Consider the following 19,674-nt stretch of genomic DNA (forward strand, 5'->3'; position numbering starts at 1 on the left):
GTTCCTGGAAGGTAATTTTATTCAGAAATGAGTGGTTGATACGTGGCTGAATCGTAGTGCCTTTCGTGAATGACTTGTTCCCATGGGCTGTGCAAACAGTGTGTTTAATTTGTAGACCATTGAGTTAGAATCAACGTAAGACAGAAGACAACCCTTCAGTGAACATATCATAATCTCCGACATAACATTAACCCTCTACAAGCTGAACCTTAAAGCTATCGCTCAAAATAGGTTGGCAAAATTCTTTTGCTTTCGAAAAAAAAAAACACTTTTCACTGACGTTTTACGCATTTATTGTCAATAAAAAATTCCTTCATCAAGGGCTTTTGATCCATTCTAACTGTCGTTCGATCCCAAGTTGCGACCTATCAATGAACTGCCTTGTTTATAGGTGAAGTGACCGATGATTTTGCTAAGCCATTATTAATGTCTTTAAGCTATGAGGTTATGAAATCTAATTTCAAAGCCACTGAGTTCGGTCAATGTTATGACAGATTAAGCTTTTAAAAGTCAAACTTGTATCTTCTATAAATTAACATAAAGTCAATTAAACTTTCTAAATGATGTCGGTCTCGTTTGAAGATTGCAGTTTTCGATCTTAGCAATGAAACAATTTTTTCGTTTTCGATAAAATATAAGAAATTTCGCCCTAATTTTCATCCGACGAAACTGAAGGGGGGATATATATGCTGATCATATGGTCTGCATTGAGTTTTTGGGTTATAGAAATAAACTCTGTATGGCTTCGTATTTGCATGAAGAAAGAAAGTTAAAGGATCATTGGACTGAGCTTCTTGTTTGGAAATTTGGACTGACAGATGAGAAAAATTAGTAAGACAAATGAAGCAACCACATTATCATTATTTGATAAGATGCATAAAATTTTAGAACATTTTTTTTTCCTTTGAAGAAAACAGGAAACCGTGGTAGATGGAAGAGTCTTTGAACTCGAGTTAAAACACGTACAGACAGATTGTGCTGACACACTGTCATTCAAACTAAGACAAACTTGTTTTGCAAGAACAAACAAACGCACAATTCTTAAGCCTGTTCAAAAAGCCATAATTACAAATAGCTTCTAAAAATACCGTGGATCTTTGACTCGGTCGTAGTACATAATTGTTTGAAAATTTTCTCAATCGGAAATTTTTGCTGTGGTTTTCTTGAATCGGAATCGATGTGGAAATAATGAACAATGAGCAACAGCGGTACACAAAAGAAAATAAATTATATTGATAGAAGTTATTATTTTTCTCATTATTTTTTTTACCAGTGGATCGACAAGCGTACTTAAAAGTTATGAAAGGATTAATGAAATAGTATCGAACTCTTTGTGTCTCCTAAACTACCATTATCAATGAGCGATCACAGTCAATGGTAGTATTTGGTTAACAAAATTTTATTTTGATCGGGACAATCTAATGCGCGCTGCAATATCAAAATCATAACGTCCAAGAAAATTTTAATCAGTGACTTAAAAAAACATCAAAAATAGCGATTGAGTTCAATTATAGTCCAGCGTCAATCTAGATTGGGAGATACATTCTTCTTGTTAACAATAAAAGATAAGAAAGTGCGCGGAATTTAATTAGAGATTCAAAAGATGGGCAGGATTACAACCAAATGAAAGAAAAACACCTCAACTGGTTTCCTAATTTTGAAGCTTTTCCTACCGGGCATTAGGAATGCTGGTGTGTGCGGTTACCGAATGAAAACCGCAGCCCTGGGTTGACGAAAGAATATCGAAATTACCACATTAAACAGTGTCTAATCGTAACATAGTTGTGACGTTCAAATTGCGAAGGGAAGTGACTTTCAAGGGAACCCTGCTAAGTGAAATGCAAAGTTATTTCCTCAAATATAAACAACCCAAGAAAAGGGTTGTTGAAAAAGGAGGTTTTCACAGATAATGCTCATAATATATATGTAAGCTTAGAAACTAAACATTGACAAAAGCAGCCAGCGGTGGCTTGAAGGAAAGACACCGACTCCTTTTGCATCCTAATACGACAAGCTTTTAACCAATCAAAAGAGCGGAAAATAGGGTGGGTAAATATGGTTCTGCGACGCGATTGGTTGATTGGTTTCGCACCAGGAAGACAACATGGCACAAAAGTATGCACGGTGACGCATTTAAATTAGCTAGAAAGCCTTGATGATATTAGTCGAAGGTATATAAGTCACATCTCACAAGAACCGAGGTTAACCACAGGCTATAGATCCGGAGGACTCTGGTCGATCAAAACTGTCTTCAACTCTTTGAACTCAGGTTAGTCTCTAAAGGCGACTGCTCTAAGCAAGCGGTTACTGTTAGGCTCTCCCACTGTTAGTTATACAATATTTATATGTGGATATAAACAAGGTTAAACATATGTTTTAATAGGATAACCTTACAGAAGCAAGCAGACTGCTGACTCAAACTCTTGTTGATTATATTTTTAACGAAATTATCCGTCACGAACGTTCCTTCAAGTGGATACCAGTTGAGTTTGTTTTTTCGCTAAAGTTTTCGACATTTACGACATTTTCGGCCTTATCTAAACTGATAATTGGATCGGCACAAAAAAGTGACATTCGGCTTTTTTCTCTCATGTTTTCCGGGTATCTGTCTTCTTTTTTTCTTAGATAAACGTTAAATATATAAGATCCAAGCACGAGGTTGTAAATTCGCATCAAGAGAAGCCAACCTTGTTATCTTATATGCGATCGTTTGTTTACGAGTGTTTTTTTTAGAAGTTGGCCTTAGTCGGTATTAAGTGAAGTCCGGCTCCCACAGTCAAATAAACTGCTGATAAAGTTTTTCATCAAGACTGTCACTGATAGAGTAAACTACTATCAATCGAATATCTGTTGATTTTTCATCAATCAGCGAAAACATGCATGTTCCATCAACCGAGATAGTAAACGGTTGTACTTCAGACCTTAAGGAAATTCGTTTCGGTTTTAGTTTTGTATCGTGGGGTGTATGCGAAGAGTTTTGAAAGTCACCCGAAAAAGGTTGAGCACACAGTTTAAATATTTCTAATTGAAAATGACCTTGAGTAAATTTAGCTAGATATTTGTAGATTTAGTCTGATAGTTATCCGAAGAGCAAACTAAAAAAGTGAACTTCCAATAACGTCTTGTGTGCCTTCCTCGTTTTGAAAGTCGGTTTTCAAGCTGGAAGCGAACTTATTTCGATTGGGGCGTGAGAATTTTTCTGAAAGCTAAAAAAGAAAGCAGTTTTTGAATATTATTTGCCATCTTGTGGAGAGCATATGATACTCAAAATATGCACAAACCACTGGCTTTAAATTCAAAGATCGATACTGTCATCGCTCAGGATAATTGCGTTTTCAAAAATAAAATAATTTGAATTTTTCAAGTTCTTACAAAGTCTTTAAAGGAGTTTACTTCTTCACTGTTTCACAAAGAAAAGGATAGAGAGGGTCGTTAAAGGATAGCATAGCCAATTTTAGATGTTTTTCTTATATTCAGTTCTTAATGCATGGGGTTACTGAATTGCTTTACCTTCGAATAAGATGTTGTCTTAATTCTTACTTGGCCTGGCCTACTGACAAAGTGTTCTGCCAAGAAATTTTCTGAGGGATTCATAAGTGGACTGGCGCTTTTTTAAGGTTTCATGACTCAGTGTTTTAGTAAATACTCGAAGGAAATATTTAGTCAAATGCTATGAAAGTTGATTAAGATATTTATTTGCAGATTTTATTCGCATGAGAGGTAAAAGGCAGATACACACCTACGAAGAGTGTATTGAACCTATTGATTTGAGAATACAACTAGCGTCAATATGTGCTCCGCTTCGATCAACGAGACTTTTCTTTTCTTTCTTTTCCCTGGACTAAATCGTGCCACAAAAAATGACTTCAAATTTCTATCTATTCAGGAACTATTTCCCCAAGGCTATACCAGTAATAGTCATTTAGGCACCAACTAACGAGTGATGCCCTAGGATTTCCAAGGTGTTTCCAAAAGAAAACTGTTCAAAATCTATTTAAGATCTAAGCCGTATCCTAGTTCTAAAATATGAAAGAGTAAATTAACAGTGTTATAAAAAGAGAAATAGTAATCCCACATTAACGCAACTGCTGAAACAGGTGTTTGGCTGAATAAGAATATGAAATGAAAGTTTTCTTCTAATTTGGTTTCCTAGCCTCGGATATTTCTTAGTGTTTTTCATCGACCTGTTGACACCCGAAGAAGAGAAGAGAACACTTGCCTGCAGTAAGTTTAATGTTTATGTTGGTTTTACTACTGCAAAATATTTATTCCTACTGGACAATAGAACCTTGGAAAACAAAAGGAAGGCGGCAAGGATAATGAAGTTGATTTGAAAGAAAAAAGGGGCGTCCTTTTACTAATAACCACATAGAAGAAAAGCAAAACATCTAACAGATAATTTGAACAATAACATCACTTCAGGTTTCTGCCTCAGGGGAATTTGAATCCGGTTGTGTTAGGGTATTTACAGCAATCGCGCTTTCGAAGGAAGATCGTTCCTCTAACCTTGCTAAGCCCAAGAAATGATTTTTCCGGCATCAACAAGCAAGATTGATTACACGGTCTTAGGGTAAATCCTTTGTAGAATGTACGCGAAAGGAAAACAAAGCTTAGTACTAATGATCGTGCCAATGACAAAGGCATTTTCTTTAGAACATGGATAGGTAATAAAAAAGAAATTGCCGCAAACAGTTTACAATAAATCTCCTTTCATCACATGTATACTGTTTTCCGTTGTGTGTAAATAGGTTAAATTAGGCATAATAGGGGCTACTCCATACCGCTTGCTCCCTTTTCAAATGTTTCTTTGCGCAATAAAACTTGTCTTAACAGTTTTCACATTTGTTTTACGATCGTTAGCGCAAACATTTAGAGTAGAAAGCTTAAACACTGCGAATCGCAAACAGCCAAATAATTCGTATTTACGGGTCGTCCACTGATAAGTTGGTCTGTCAATATGTCCTGTGATTGCTCACTTGGTCGGGAGAGAAAAGGAAAAAAAATGAATCAAATCAAAGGGAAATTTAATTCTCCCCAGTCAAATATCAGAGACAGGGGAGAAAAAGAGCAATAGGGATTAGGGATCCTTACAATTATTGAAATTAATAAGTCAGAGTTGTTTTGTCTTCGCTCGGGTTTTAAAGAAATCATCCAAGTCAAGGCGCAATCTATAAAAGTCAGTTTCAAACTAGATGTGCAAGGGTAATTTGGGGCTTTTGCCATTGTAGAAGGACAATGTCTTACAGCTGTCTATGAAAACACCTGGAATATATTCTTTGTCGAAGTGATTGACGTAAACCAAATTTGTTAATTAATTGCAGTACCTTCCGGAAATGAGAAAAAGGGTTCTACAAATTTTCTGTACCAAGTTCTCCATCCCACGCGCGCGCATAACTGTTGTGCATAGCTACCAATATAGCTGACTAGATCATCCCGCCAAATATTTTCTCACGAAAATGGAGAAATAGTTTAGACAAATGTTGCTGTGCGAATAGTTCATTGATTGTGCTGAACTAGGCCCGAATAGCTGATTGTTAAATAAGGATATTCGAAGCAAACAATTTTACATTTCGATAGCCGAATGTGACAGCAATTTGCCAACATATATTAAATGAATTTCAAGTTTCTGTTGGCCGTTGATGGAGCGACCCTTCGTACAAGTCTTAATGAGAGTGGCAAACCTCAGACATAAACATACAATGCACAAATAATTACGTTCATAGTCGTTACTAAAATGGAGCTGATAAAGAGACAATACAACAGGTGCATAACGTTTTGGGCCGACAATTTGTTCTGGGGCTTCCATTTTGATGAAATAAACATTTAAAAGTTCCCTGAAAAGGAAAGGTTTTGGATAGAAAACTAACTGAGTTTCCAGCGGTAATTGCTTTTGTTTGTGATTATTTTTGGTGACGTTTGTGATGCAAATTGCGATCCGATATTAGTGACAAGAGCTGGGTTACAGGGCAGTTCCACAAGAATGCTTAAAGTGCTTCAAAGTGGACTGAAGCGGGGCAATCTTTGACGTCAGAACCCGATAAGTCATACTCTAAATGAGTTTGCTTTTAGATGCTCTAGTTAAGTGTGCAACGCGAATCGGGCCTATCTGTAGCCTTCCTGTGATACGGACTTATCAGCACTTTAAAATCTAACTTGGGTAATATTCCCTTGACTAAGCTAAACTTGTAAGCTTTGCGCGCTATTGACATTAGGGATAGGAGATAGGGCCCAGCCATAAAGAGTCCTATCGTAATAATTGTGTTTGCTCATGAATTATGAAACGGCAATATGTTTGTAAGCCACTATGATGGACATGTGATAATGGCCCGGATAAATTTTAATAAAATGGTTTCCCCAGTGGTCGCTACAAAGGACTGAATGCAAACAAACGTTAGACTCCCAAGAAACCCTTCCCTTGATTACAATAGAGAGGGAGGAGCTTAAGTTTCTGTCACGGTAAGCTTGTTGACGCACTGTCACTAAAAATAAAACTTCTTTATTACTAGGAGGTAATCTGCACTACTCGCGATCGAGGAAGGACGAACGTTTCATCTACTAGTAGTAAATCTTCGTGGCAAGAATGTATAAACCTACTAAAGTATCTACTGAGCTTGAGCTTCTAGAGATGGAGATGATGGAGCGTGGAATTCAACAGGGCATGCAGGATCCACAAAATCCTCACGATATGAAGAAAGCCAAAGAAAAGGATAAGGCATACAGACGTAGTTACACTCACGCGAAGCCGCCATACTCGTATATATCACTTATCACGATGGCCATTCAACAGAGCCCCAACAAGATGCTGACGCTAAGTGAAATCTACCAGTTTATAATGGACTTGTTTCCGTACTACCGACAAAACCAACAACGATGGCAGAATTCCATACGACACAGTTTGTCGTTCAATGATTGCTTCGTCAAAGTCCCGCGCTCTCCTGACCGACCAGGAAAAGGCAGCTACTGGACACTTCATCCAGACTGCGGGAATATGTTCGAGAATGGATGCTACCTACGTAGACAAAAGCGCTTCAAGGCAGAGAAGAAACCTGACCTTAGCCACCTAACCAAAGTAAGCAGTATGGTTCATAATCCTATCAGTGTACAGAGCATGTCCAAGGTATCGCAACAACGGTCTCTCGCACCACCAAGCTATTTGTCTCCATCTCCGTACGGGACACCCATGGGTATGAGTCATATGGGCGGAATGAGCAGTATGGGTACTATGGGCATGGGGATGGCTATGAATAAATCCTTCAACCATCCATTTGCCATCAAGAATATCATCGCCAACGACCACGAAGCGGATCTTCGAGGCTACTGACTCGATGCACTTCAGTCCTTACCATCCGACGGCTCTATCCCAGTCCATGGGATCGATGGGACTTCCAAAATCAGCGTACGATCCTCAGCCTATATCAACCGATTCAAATCCATACTATCAAGGTTGTGTATTTACTCCTTCGAGTTGCACAGGAATATCTGGTATTTCTAACCTTTCGTGAACTTACTAGATAACTTTTCAAATGATGTGACCTTGCCAAGCGTGGATGCAAGAATATATATGTATTACAGACACTACGAGACTTGATGTATATATAATAATGCACTGGAGAAATAAGTTACGCGAACGTATTTTATTATGTACATGTTGCTTGAAACTTTATTATGATTACATGTTGATCTACTTTAAACACGAGAGCTAAATTGAAAGCTCTAGTTCATCATAAACCACATAAAATAACGTACACAAATGAAGAAACCAAATCAAATTAATATTGTAAAATAGGAACTATATCGATAAAATACAAAAAACAAGTTTTACATTGATTATAGAGTATTTTGAAGAAAATGAATCTTCGTAAATCAAAATATTTTCAAATTGAATCAACAAGAAATGATTTATAGTTAATGTTCAAGAAATCGAAGTAGGTAGTAAGTATATTTTATGTTAAGGTTGATATATTGTTGGGTATCTAACTGCCGGGCAGATTAGACCATATTTTATCACAGTCAGTAAACCAGTCATTCCATACATCGAATACATGCGAGAGTGACCAAGTTTGGTTAGATTTGTTTTGATGTCAACCCCGTATTTAACACCACGATTACTTTTATTTATATTAGTCTAGGGAGAGGTTTTTGTAAATTTGCAGTCATTGCCCAAATAGCTGTTTGTTAGTTCAAGAGAAATAAATTTATAACGAATCAATATTGTTGTCATTCTCTCCACACTGTTGATTAGGGCAATTCGGCTGAAAGGAGCGTGTTTTAGAGCCAAAAGCGCTGACAAACAGGAGTTAGTAAGCGCATTAGTTTTGAGTGGTCACCGAGAGGGGAGCCAACCACATTAAGAACTGCAGGCGCTTATAATTAAAGTAATCACTTCATCGATATTACTTATAAATACTTTCGACAAACAAGGACGCAAATTGTACGCATGGTGTGGACAGCAAACTGAGCCGTTTAGTCACCAAGGAGCAAACCTATCTAGACTTTGTTACGCGACGTTTATTTCACCGCGCAAAAGTGCCGCACGCATCTTGAAAAACCAAAGTGTGAAACGGCCTCACAACTTGAAGGCGGCAACCTCTCATAAACTCTTCTCTCAACGCTTATTGATCTTAATAGAGTTTACTTCAATTTCACCGCCCAGTTTTTACTCCTCATTTTTTTTTTTTTTTTTTTTTTTTTTCCTGCGGCCTTGCTTAAGTCTCCCATATTCCCCCTGTGACATGCACTAGTTTAGATTTGGTGACCCTGATGTTACAATGCTTTTAAAAAATCCCCTGTCCAAGTGATGAAAAGTGTAACGCCAAATCAAGAGCAACAACTTTATTCTTATTTATTTTCTTACTCTTAGTTCACATATTTGAGCCGCTAACAAGTTTGGTTCATCATTTAGGATTACCCATTACAAACAACCATTTTCATATCAACAAGTAAAGCAGTCACAAACATAGTCTTCAGCAAACTTTGCAACCTGTGTTTGGAAAAGTGCTAAACTATAGAAGAGATCAAATTTCTTAAAATCGGGCAGTCGAACTGTTAGTACAAACACGGTAATGTACACAGTGAACTCGCCTAGAAGGAATACACTCTCAGTGGTCGATAGGAAATTATGGGAGACCGTTTTTTAGTGTTATAGTTGTCCATGCGTCCAGCTCTGTGACAGAGGGAGCCGCTCAACAACAGAAAGCACGGCGTCGAACGGATTGACTTGTTAGTATGGTGTTGCCGTACAAGCATAAGGTATTCAATTCTTAACTAGCCTTCACACTTCTTTAGAAACCATTTAGCCGCCTTGCTTATTGTCGGCTAGCAGAAGGCGGTGGATTTCTTTGAAAGAAGCCAAAGCGGTAAGCGTTTACTTCACACTCTTGCACGCTTCTATCGGTTCATGAATCGGTTCATTACGGGATTTGTCGGTCAGGACTCATGCATTTTTTCCTGTTGGTAAGTTTTGTTGTGGTTTGTTCTTGGTTTATTCGCTAAGGAATAACGTACTGTAAGTGGATTACAGGGTAACTAAATCGTAAAACTTGATAGCTAGGTAGCGTAACACTAACAAGCAGAGCTTTTGTGAGAGATCGTGATTTCTAGTAAGCCCAGAAGAAAACGTTGTTTGAATGTGGTCGTATATTGGAGATTTCTAAAGAGTTGAAAAGCAGCCTCACAAAGGAAGCCATGTCGTTAATTTAATAAAACAAAGCCCTTTCCTGAGAAGGAAAACCAATAACTGAATGTTTTAGGATATGATTTAACCACTATTAAACTGTTGAACAGAAGTTCTAACCATAGAAATCTGAGATCTTCAATCATGGCATGTGCCACAAGAAATGAAGCCGGGATTATAAAAGTAACACATAGGTTTTGCTTAAAGTATCACATGTAAGAGGACCTTTTGTCTGTAAGAGCACTGTATCTGTAATGTAATGGATGTGGTATAGCTCGATTACTCAGTGTAGCGAGTTTCTCTCTTCAAGAGTCCCCGCTGTGTCTAAGTTAAGTTCAAGAGTCATTAAACTGTAAGCTAGTTATCACATCGCGTCTCGGCGTAGCCTAGCTTCTAAGTCGCTCCGGAAAAAGAGATTTTAGCATTCATTGTTTTTTATAAGCCTTTTATCAATTAGGACGGAGAACTTGAGGCTTGGAATTTCACAGGGATACTGTGATTTTAGAAAAACTGAAAAGATTATACTTTGAATGAATGGCTCAGTTTTGAGACGCCGAATTTAGAATGCTGCCGGTTTTCACAACGAAATTCTCAAGTCTCTGTGAAACTCGGTCATTGAAAATCACCGCTCGCACACTCATATATCAAAAGATACCGGCTTCCAACTTGTCTTTAATGAATTGCCTTTACATTTGACTTTAACGTTGGTTGTGGCGGCATTTTGCGTTGGTTTGAAAAGAATTCAATCGGATTTTAAAGAAGTCGGAATTGTAACTTGTGTCCGCTTGTAGATTGGACAGCACAATACGGCTTTTGTATGATGGCTGTTAGTGTACACGAACTATAATTGGAACTACGCAAATTAGAATTCTGAGTCAGACATCTTAGGCACTCTCACGCATAAGAAAGGTTCCTGTGAAAATATAACTTTACCCGCCTTTTCTGATATCCTCTAGTTTTATTTATCGAGTATATAGAAGATATTAGAACAAAAGCACAAAAATACGACCTATTTACAAAATTTGATACAAGTTGTCGTATTGCCGTAGGGGACTCCTGCAACTCCCTTTAAGGTTAGCTGTTAATTTTTTTTTCCTTTTCTGTACCTCGACTATTTTTAGAGAAGATATATGATTACTAACATATACTATATATATCTTTATCATCGTTGCTTTAATTATTAGGCGATAGTAAATTATATATGATTTGACATTTTTTTTATTTTTTGAAATATTTGGAGGAAGGGATAGTGGCGCACGTAGGTTTCTCTCGGCGTCCCCCGCATGTAAGTGTTTTGGTGTACTGATAACCAAAACAGATATCAGAGTCGGAATATCACGTAAAATTTTATCTTGTGTATTATGAGTTTTATTGCACAGAGATCTAAATGCACTCAAGATGCGGCCAAATAACTCATTGTGTTTTTCTAGTATTCAATTGAACTCGATTCGTCCACCGGAAAGCATGACCGGCCAATTTCATAGACCTTTCAAGATAAAAATCAGCCTTTCTTTCTCTGTTATCTTTATCTTCCGACGAGCGAGACTCACGTCAATAATTTGTGTTTCACCTATCGCACAACAACAAATCCTCAGTAATTTTCACTCAAATCTTTTCCAGCAATAATGAGTCATGGATCGGTTTTTATTGAGAGAGATGAGAATCTATGAACCTAAGAAATACTTGCTATGATTTGTAACCTAGTCAGTGAAAAATCGCCCCTGTCGCTTTTCTTTTAGATCTTATCGTAACCTCATGTTTGCCTTCATTTACTTTAAGACTGTAAAGTGTACTGAACCATCATGTTTGAAATGCTAAACCCCGTTGGCTTTCAACAACTTAGCCGAACGCTCGAACAGCGCCAGAAAGACTTTACCTAGTCTTCCGCCATGAATATTGACCTTGCCTTTCCAATCAAACTCATGAATCACAACTTTTATGTCCCCTAATTGATTCAAACTTTGTCAATGTGTGGAAAAGTCTTATTAAACTATTTCCTAGGCTCTGGGTTGAGCGTACAAAGACACGCGTGCCTACGGAGATAGTATTTTTAAAAGACAAACACCAGTGGACCACCCAGCTCGCATTAGAGAAACCTTTCTTATTTTCTTTGTAACTTAATTTAACAGGGTAGTTTTCCCTGTAAAAACATTAATTTCTGTACGTCATTGAGTAGGGACATGTGTTTCATGTTGGAGTGTATTTTAGGATGGCAGGTTTTAGTTTCTAGCTCGCCAGGAAGGAAGTAAAGAAGAATATCTGCAGGAAATATAGAAATGCATGCACGAGTATGGGAGGGTTTGAGATGGGCTTTAACACCCTACCCGTGTCGGCTGTCAGCAAGCCACTACAGATAAGCAAAGAATTTCCGATCGCAATACCAATCATTTTGCAGTTACCAGTAAATATAAAATTTGTACTTTGCAAAGAAAAGTCAGCTTAGTTTTCAATCTGCTAAATTTGCGCGGGAAATTCAGCAGGCTAGCCCTGAGGCAATCCTATTCTCATTGAACTAGGAAAAAATATCAAATTCTTACTTCCCCTAGCAAACAAATAGAATGAAAACTTATTACTTTACTCTGTGATGTAGCTAAGAATAGGACTAAAGTTATTTGTGATAGTTGAAGAATAAGAATTGGAAAAAATTCCAAAGGTAAACTATCATGTTTAAAAGTTTGTTTTAGAATCATCTTTTTGTTTTCCTTCAGCAACAACATCACTAAGTTCTTTTTTTCAAATTGTCTTCGTTACATTTAATTTTACTGTCAGGAAATAGTTTCGATAATTTCGATTACAACTGTTTTGTATTTTTGCCTCTGGCAAACAAAAATGGTAGCAGTCGATACTAACTAAACTAGCTTTATAAGTTTACTGTAACAAGCTCCACTGACTACTTATTCGACATGATGGGTCAAATATTTGCATGTTACACAGTTGACCGGTGTTTTCCGACCAGAGTCCGAAAAGTCACTAATATAGCTACACAAACACAAATTATTGCTATAGTACCTCATCTTTAATCATTGCCAAAAAGTTTAGGAGTCCGACAAATGTTGACGGATATCATTTTAGGCCAATCTTTTTGTCATATTTCGACTTGTTTCCTATCCTTGTGTTTGTGGTTGTACTGTTCGAATCTAAGGCACCACTTTCGCCAAGGAAGGCGCCTTGGGCTCTGCGTTTTATCTTTACTACAATAGCGTCCAATCGCGAAGGAAACTTGGCCGATTTCTTAAAATTTCTGTGGCTATGGATTGTTTTAAAGGGACTTCTATGACGGAAATGAAATTACGCCGCTTTGTGGCATAGCTGAAAAACAGCGAGCGAACGTGAGTAAAGCGTAGTATCTGTAGGTTAACGTTTATTTCCAATGTTGCATTGTTTGCCAACAAATCAACCATTTTTAGCGATCCAAAAATGCTAAGTGAAGTAGGTATTTGTTGTTAACGAAAAACAAATCCCATCATTGAGTAAAATTAAAGGATTTTTCCTCACTTTCCTGAGGTCTGCACTATTTTTGTCTTGCCCGCCAAGTAATTCATTTTTTGTGGTCTTTGTTGTTGAGGTTGTTAGCTGTCAACACGTACACATGCTACAAGTGATTACTCGATCAACAGTGTGCTTGCTAAACTACGAAAAAGTTGACTGTTGATGTGTATATTCTGATCTTGGATAGAGCAGTTTTCTTTTGTCCAACGGGCCTTAAACTTTGCTTCTACTAAAGGGATTTGTCACATTTCATCAACTTTGTCTGCCTCAGAGGTTGTGACCGAACTTGGAATTACGCAAAATCTACCTGCCTAAACTCTTACAATCTTTCTCAGAATTTAGCAAAAGCTAAAGACTTTGGCAGAGAGTAAACTAATATAATAAAGAAAAACGTTGCATTGTGAAAAATCGAAAGGAAACTTCTTAAATATCAAGTATAAATTAGCCCAACTTTTTAAATTTTCAATGATATAAGAGATGCTTTTTGGCTTCTTTAATTTGTTTGCAGATGTTGTTTGTTGTTTTTTTCCTTCGTTGGTTTAGTCTAGGAGCGCTTTCGGCGATTCCAGCTTTTCAAAAGAATCAACCATGGATGATATTCACGGCTCTACCGGTTCTACTTGGACAAAAAGTGAACCCTTAACATTCCCTTTGCTGTTTGAAAGCCTTGCCGCCCTTCAACATCGTGACAATTTAAGCTGCCTCAGTAGTTTATTGTGACACTAAAATTGCCGGCTGGATTAAGCAAGCTTAACCATCTAAAAAAGTTTTGTAATCTCGACATTTTAGGGAGACTTGCAAAATTTATTGAAGAGCTTTTTTTGCAGTCTAGGTTAAACCGATTGCGAGTCATTTTCCATTAGCAAACCAACAATACCCAACATTTAAGTATTATCCGATTTAAGTCAAAGATTCTCATAGTTTTATTGTTCATTTGTATTCATGGATTTACAATATTGCTTGAGCTTTCATACCAAAATATATAAATTCGAAAAAAATATCTTTCAAAATTGTTTAACAATTTCCGAGTGTCTTTCTGTCCTCTGCACTATAGAGTCCCTACTGCAGCCTTCTTCATTAATGAGTTTTGCTAAACTTTGTGGACCAAAACAAAACTAACCTTGGAGAAAATGAAATGTAGAAAATCCTTGTTTACTTGAAGAAATTAATTGTGTGAAGTTTAAAGAAAAAAGTCTATCTTTGTAATTTTTGTGCCTTGTATGTAGAATTCCAATTTTGAATTTTCAGAAAATTATCAGTGTTGTCTACATATTTTTTGTTTATTCGAATTGAATAAAGTTGTGGAATCATTTTTTTTAGAAAACATGAAAATAGCCTGGAGCTTATATGCGAAAGCAGGCAAAATAAGTTCAGTATATTGAAGAAAAAAAAAACTTAATTTTTTATTTACGAAAATTGTTTTCTTCGCAAGGTATTTTGGAGGATAAAGAATCTTAAGGTTTAATTTTAAAAAATTACTAAGTTTCTCGTGGGAATCCCATGTAAAAACGCAGGAACCAAGGTTAAAGAAAGCTCTACATTTTCGCTGAAGGCTTTCCAAGGTAAATAGTGATTAGCAGAATTATTAAAAGAACTGTCGAAATAGGATAGAGAAGTTAGCGCAGCTGTCATGGGGATGTTAGCATTCAATCCAGGAGAGACAAACAACCAAAGCCTATATTTCCACACTTTTTCATCCACTATCCCTATTGAGAACATTTGAACAAAATCTCGAGACACAAAACAAAATCAATGGGGATATAAATAATTCGAATGCAGAAATACTCTTAAGTGAATGAGAGTTGAACTAAATAGTTGACATTTCATTTATTTTTTAAACCATCTGCAGTTGGTTCGTAAGTCCCTTTTAATTTCCCTTTGGTACTAGTGTGTGTTTTTCTTCAGATTTAACTGAATATTTAGGCCTGTGTGATACAATCGTTACTTTTTTATGGCTTTTTATGCCGGACCACTAAAAACTTATTGAATAAATTAACTCCGGAGTGCAATTCCCACCTGGGTCAAGCCGAAAGTACACCGTCCATTAGTCATCCACTTCGTTTAATTCCAAACCTATATTTCTTCTTATCTCTCGAAAAAATTCCTGGTTTAAAGATTTATGAGTTAAGACTGAAAAAGCGATTTTCGGTTTGGGATGTATATTTGTTGGAAATTTAATTACAGCGAGAACTTATCTGATAAATGTACATATACTTGAAAAGGAAAGTTTAACAAAATAGCATTAACAGTGCTGTTCATAAGATTGTGGATTAGACTCTACACTTCTATATTATTAGAACTCCAAAAGCGCTACTCTTTAATTTAATCATTGTCGTTTATCTTCCCTTCTTTTTTTTTTTCTTCCTTTCATCTTTCATTCGGTCATTAGTGTTTCCACTTTTAGTGTCAACCTGTTTGGCAACCATTTTGGCACACCCAAGAATACAAAGGAAACTTTCATTTATTGTTTTCAGCTAGTTTTTCCACCAAAAATTGCGAACAAAATTCGTCCGTTGAAAATTTTTGAAGCAAATTTTGCCGAGTCTGTGATGTTTGGTTAGATATTTGCAAGTAAAATGCAAAAAACTCATTTGGACTGTGTCAGCTGAGATGACACCAAGGACAGCAAACATGAAGATGCCTGAAATTACAAACAAATTTACTATCGTGCCAGAAACTGTTCGAAAATCTTGAAAACAAAAATATAATTCATGGTGATTCTTTTTATCTTTCGAGAGCAATTTGAACGTGGAGCAATGCTCGTGTTGACACAAATCCATTCCTGACAGTAATTTTCTTACAAATCAAGAATGGAATTAAAGCCTTAATCCAACCATCAACTTGTCAACTAGAAACAAGACGAAATTTGAATATAACTTTTCGAATGTTGAATTACTACCAGTGTCTGTTTATGTTATCAGCTTTATTGGTTTTTTCGATCAAAATACTAAGTAAAATAGCCTTTGTGATTATGTTATTTTTGTTTCTCATTTTTATATTTTTTCATTTTATAAAGTCAAGATGGTCGGATCAGAACTATTTTTAGGCTTGGTAGATAAAGCGTTATCTTGGAGTGTTCTAACATAAACCGTAGAAAATCTCCTTAAAATCCTAACCGCAGAACTAATGCAGCAAGTGATCTTTTTGTCGGAGATCGAGTCTCAAACTTAAAAAGAGATTTCCCGACTAATTTTCAGTGTCTGGAAGTTGTCAGTTAACTGGGATGGAAAGGAAAAAAAATCCCAGTTTTATTTTCAAATGCACTTTTTTTAGTCCGCTTAGCCGCGCCACGCGTCTATGAGTAAGCTTTTGTGGGTAACTCTTCCACAAGGGAAAAACTGATCTCGATGACTGAATTTCATCCGACTCACCAAGACGCCTTAGACTGTCTGTTTACTCCATAAATACAGATATGAAATTTGACTCAATTCACTCAAATTTCGAGCGATAATAGATATGAAAACACGTTCATGCTAACATGTTTTCATAGACTCTCGTTTGTTTGTTCATCGTGCCCTTTTACTGAATGGAACTTTCCAATGGAAAGAAAGGGTTCTCGAACTCAATATAAACGAAAATACTCAAATAGTTTTAGGTTTTAATAGAAATAAAAGGCGTCCTAAGTAAAGATGTTCAGCTTGAAGCAGGTGTGGTTGATGATTGATAGCAAGGTTTCAGTGGAAATTCGTCTTCTATTACTGAACGGAAAATTATTTGCCTAACCTTTCCGTCGATCCGTCGCCATGAATTTCGTAGTTCCGGGCCAAGAAGCTTATACGTTTAATGTTATTTAGAAAAGGACTAAACAATAAACAGATATACAGTTCTTTACAAGAAAACAACCCACAAGTTAACAGCCTAAGGGCCAAGTTCCCTCCAGATTCGTCCTTCCGAAAAGATTTGCTAGAAAAGCTGGATCATGATAAGACAGTACATATCCATAACCATCGAATCAGCCAGCAATAAAATCGATTTCTCCTCAAGTCTATTATCGGTAAATTTATCAAAGATTTTTGTGGCCTTGATTTTTTATCAAAAGTCAAAAGCGGATAAGCAATTTCCACCCTCTCCGATCAAAATCACTAGAGTGTTTTTTCCGCCCAGTAATTACTGTCGAATTTCAAAATCACTCCCTATTTTTAAACGAATTAAAATTGTTTTATTCAAAGGGAACCGAAAATCAAAGTCTTAGAAGCATTTGAACGTTGATGCTGTCTCGTTCGAGTTTATAAAAGATAATCTTATTTACGGCGCGCGCCTACACTGGCGCGCCAATCTATCGACTCCAGCCTTACATGGCGATTTGGTTTTTGTAAATATTTTGTCATTTCTTGCTTGAAAGTATTCATTATTTTGTTTTGTTTTAAACTCATTAGTAATTAGTTTCTTCATGTGTCGTTTCTTTTAGAGAGATAAGAAAACTACAAGTAAACTTTTCACTGAGATCTTTTGCCGAGAGAGGACATTGTGTATTTTGTCTTTTTTGAATGGGATAATTCCCCCTATCTTGCTTGTTTTGTGGAATCTATGTCAAAGTTGAACGAGAAAATGGTTGACATAGTAGTTGTTTGCTTTATATGCCCGCCATTCATAAATTCAAGCGATGATTCAGTCTTATAACCCACTATATGACGAGCGAGTAAACATTTTGTCGACTAAGTTCTTCACTTGGTTTATTCTTGAATACCACAGTGCTGAAGTGTAGGCAATGAATCGACTACGAACGACCTGTTTACCCTATCTAAACTCACCAACTGTCTTGGGAAATTTTAATGGTCAATATTGCTCGAGAAAAGCACACATTTATCGATGTGTTGAATTGAATGGCTCGTAAGCTTATTTAGTCAATCGTCTAGCGTTTCACTGTTTAAACGTGTGTTCGGTGTATGATTTGGCAGAAAAGCTTGTATTTGTCATGGCGCCAATTTTGCTTTTTCGTACAGAGCGCCTTGCTTCGTTGGTACGTAAACAGAGCCAAAGCGCGTTGTGTTTATTTTACGACTTTCGCTATGTTGTATCGCCTAAAGGCTTGACTATTTTTTCCTTAGGAACTTCTTTTTTCGCAGGAAATTTTTGTGTTTGAAAACGTCGAAAAGTTTTTGGGTAGAAACGTCGAATTTATCCTCGTGCGAACTGCTCTCTCGATGTAAAGATATTTTTCCATCGGGATTTTACCCGACCCTTCATTCAGAAAAACACATGCTCGTTAAAATAAAATGAAATGTTCAACATGTTTTTGACACATTGAAAACGATAGGTATACCCGTTCAAGGTCATAAAGATTTCCACTCTTTTATTCGCATCCACCAGACATTTATTCATGTATTCATTTATTTTTTGCAGGATGTATTAGCGGTGTGTCCATCGGTGCGAACCTCGACACTACATCCAACAGAACCAGCTTTTCGCCTTTGGCTAAGAAACCTGTTTATATTTTGTTATTTTAAGAGCTATTTAAATATAATTTAAGAAAGACATTGTTAACTTTTTTCTTTACTTTCTCCTGTTTCGCCTATAGTGGTAATTTTATCTCTCGGTTGAGTTTGACTTCTTTTTTTCTCTTGATTCGCGTAATCAAAAACCCAAAACCACAAACATACCTTGAAAGGAAAAATATTAACTTAGTTCCACAAATCTTAAATATCTTTGCCGCACAAATCAACTTGTTTGTCTTGCAGTTTTTGACATTAATTTCTGCACTTTCATTCATGAAAAAGAAATGAGGCAATTTAAACTGAACTAAAGCAAAACTTAAAACACGAAATAATAAAAATCTAATCGACTTAATAATATATATGTATATTAAATGTTGTCTTGTCTTCGTAAAAAGTAGAAAAAATATCTATTTTCTTTTGCGATTTCAACTTTTTTTTTTTTCACCAATTTTTTTTTTAATTGCTGCAACCGAAATGATGATTAAGGGGAATATGGTACGTGTACGATTTGTGTTGGTAGATCGGGTCTCCGAACCTGTCACATATCGATTTGTTGTTATCTAGATCTCTTTGAACATTCCCTATTTTCACTAGGTCCTTGGGGTAGCCTTTCATTTGGGGCTTTTTAGAAAAACTAATATCCGAGAGCAATTAGAACAGTTCAAACATTTTAATCAAGTTGGGCAGCTCACCGTCAATTTATCTTGTTGCCCTGATATAGATTTCGCAACGGAAGAGCCTTAATATCTCTTCTCTCCAAAAGAGAATACAACTAGGTCTGTCAGTCAAATTCACACTAAACTACCCTTTTCTTCTGCCATCGTTACTTTTCTGAATTGGATCTTACTCTTATAAGGGAAATTAGAAAATACCTTTATTTGTACAGTGTGACAGATAAGGTCTTTTCTCTGTTTTATGAGTACAATTTTACACCAAGGGCTTTTCAAAGAGTGCTTCGGACTTTTTTAATATGATTTACCTTGGAGAAACCTTTTTAGCTATTTCCACCGTAATTTGCGCTCTTCAAAACTACTTTGCGCTTGAATTGCAGGGCCATCTAATACTTTGGTAATATTT

The 19,674-nt window shown here is 36.5% G+C and overlaps 1 protein-coding gene and 1 long non-coding RNA gene across 2 annotated transcripts; both read left to right on the plus strand.

The window, feature by feature from the left end:
• Window positions 1-2,114: 2,114 nt before the first annotated feature.
• Window positions 2,115-8,209, plus strand: LOC116288080 (forkhead box protein A2). Its single transcript, XM_031694812.2, is given in 3 exon segments — window positions 2,115-2,269; window positions 6,507-7,318; window positions 7,320-8,209. Coding segments are annotated over 2 exon segments (921 nt in total). The 5' UTR covers window positions 2,115-2,269; window positions 6,507-6,580; the 3' UTR covers window positions 7,503-8,209.
• A 4,225-nt stretch (window positions 8,210-12,434) lies between these two features.
• Window positions 12,435-18,646, plus strand: LOC148906927 (uncharacterized). The gene is made up of 2 exons (XR_016121179.1): window positions 12,435-13,002; window positions 18,506-18,646. It is a non-coding gene; the product is annotated as an uncharacterized LOC148906927 (long non-coding RNA).
• The last annotated feature ends 1,028 nt before the right edge of the window (window positions 18,647-19,674 follow it).

This window comes from Actinia tenebrosa, unplaced genomic scaffold (genome assembly GCF_029948245.1).
Source record: "Actinia tenebrosa isolate PJP-AT-01 unplaced genomic scaffold, QUT_ActTen_1.0 PGA_scaffold4__44_contigs__length_22323623, whole genome shotgun sequence".
Lineage (NCBI taxonomy): Eukaryota > Metazoa > Cnidaria > Anthozoa > Actiniaria > Actiniidae > Actinia > Actinia tenebrosa.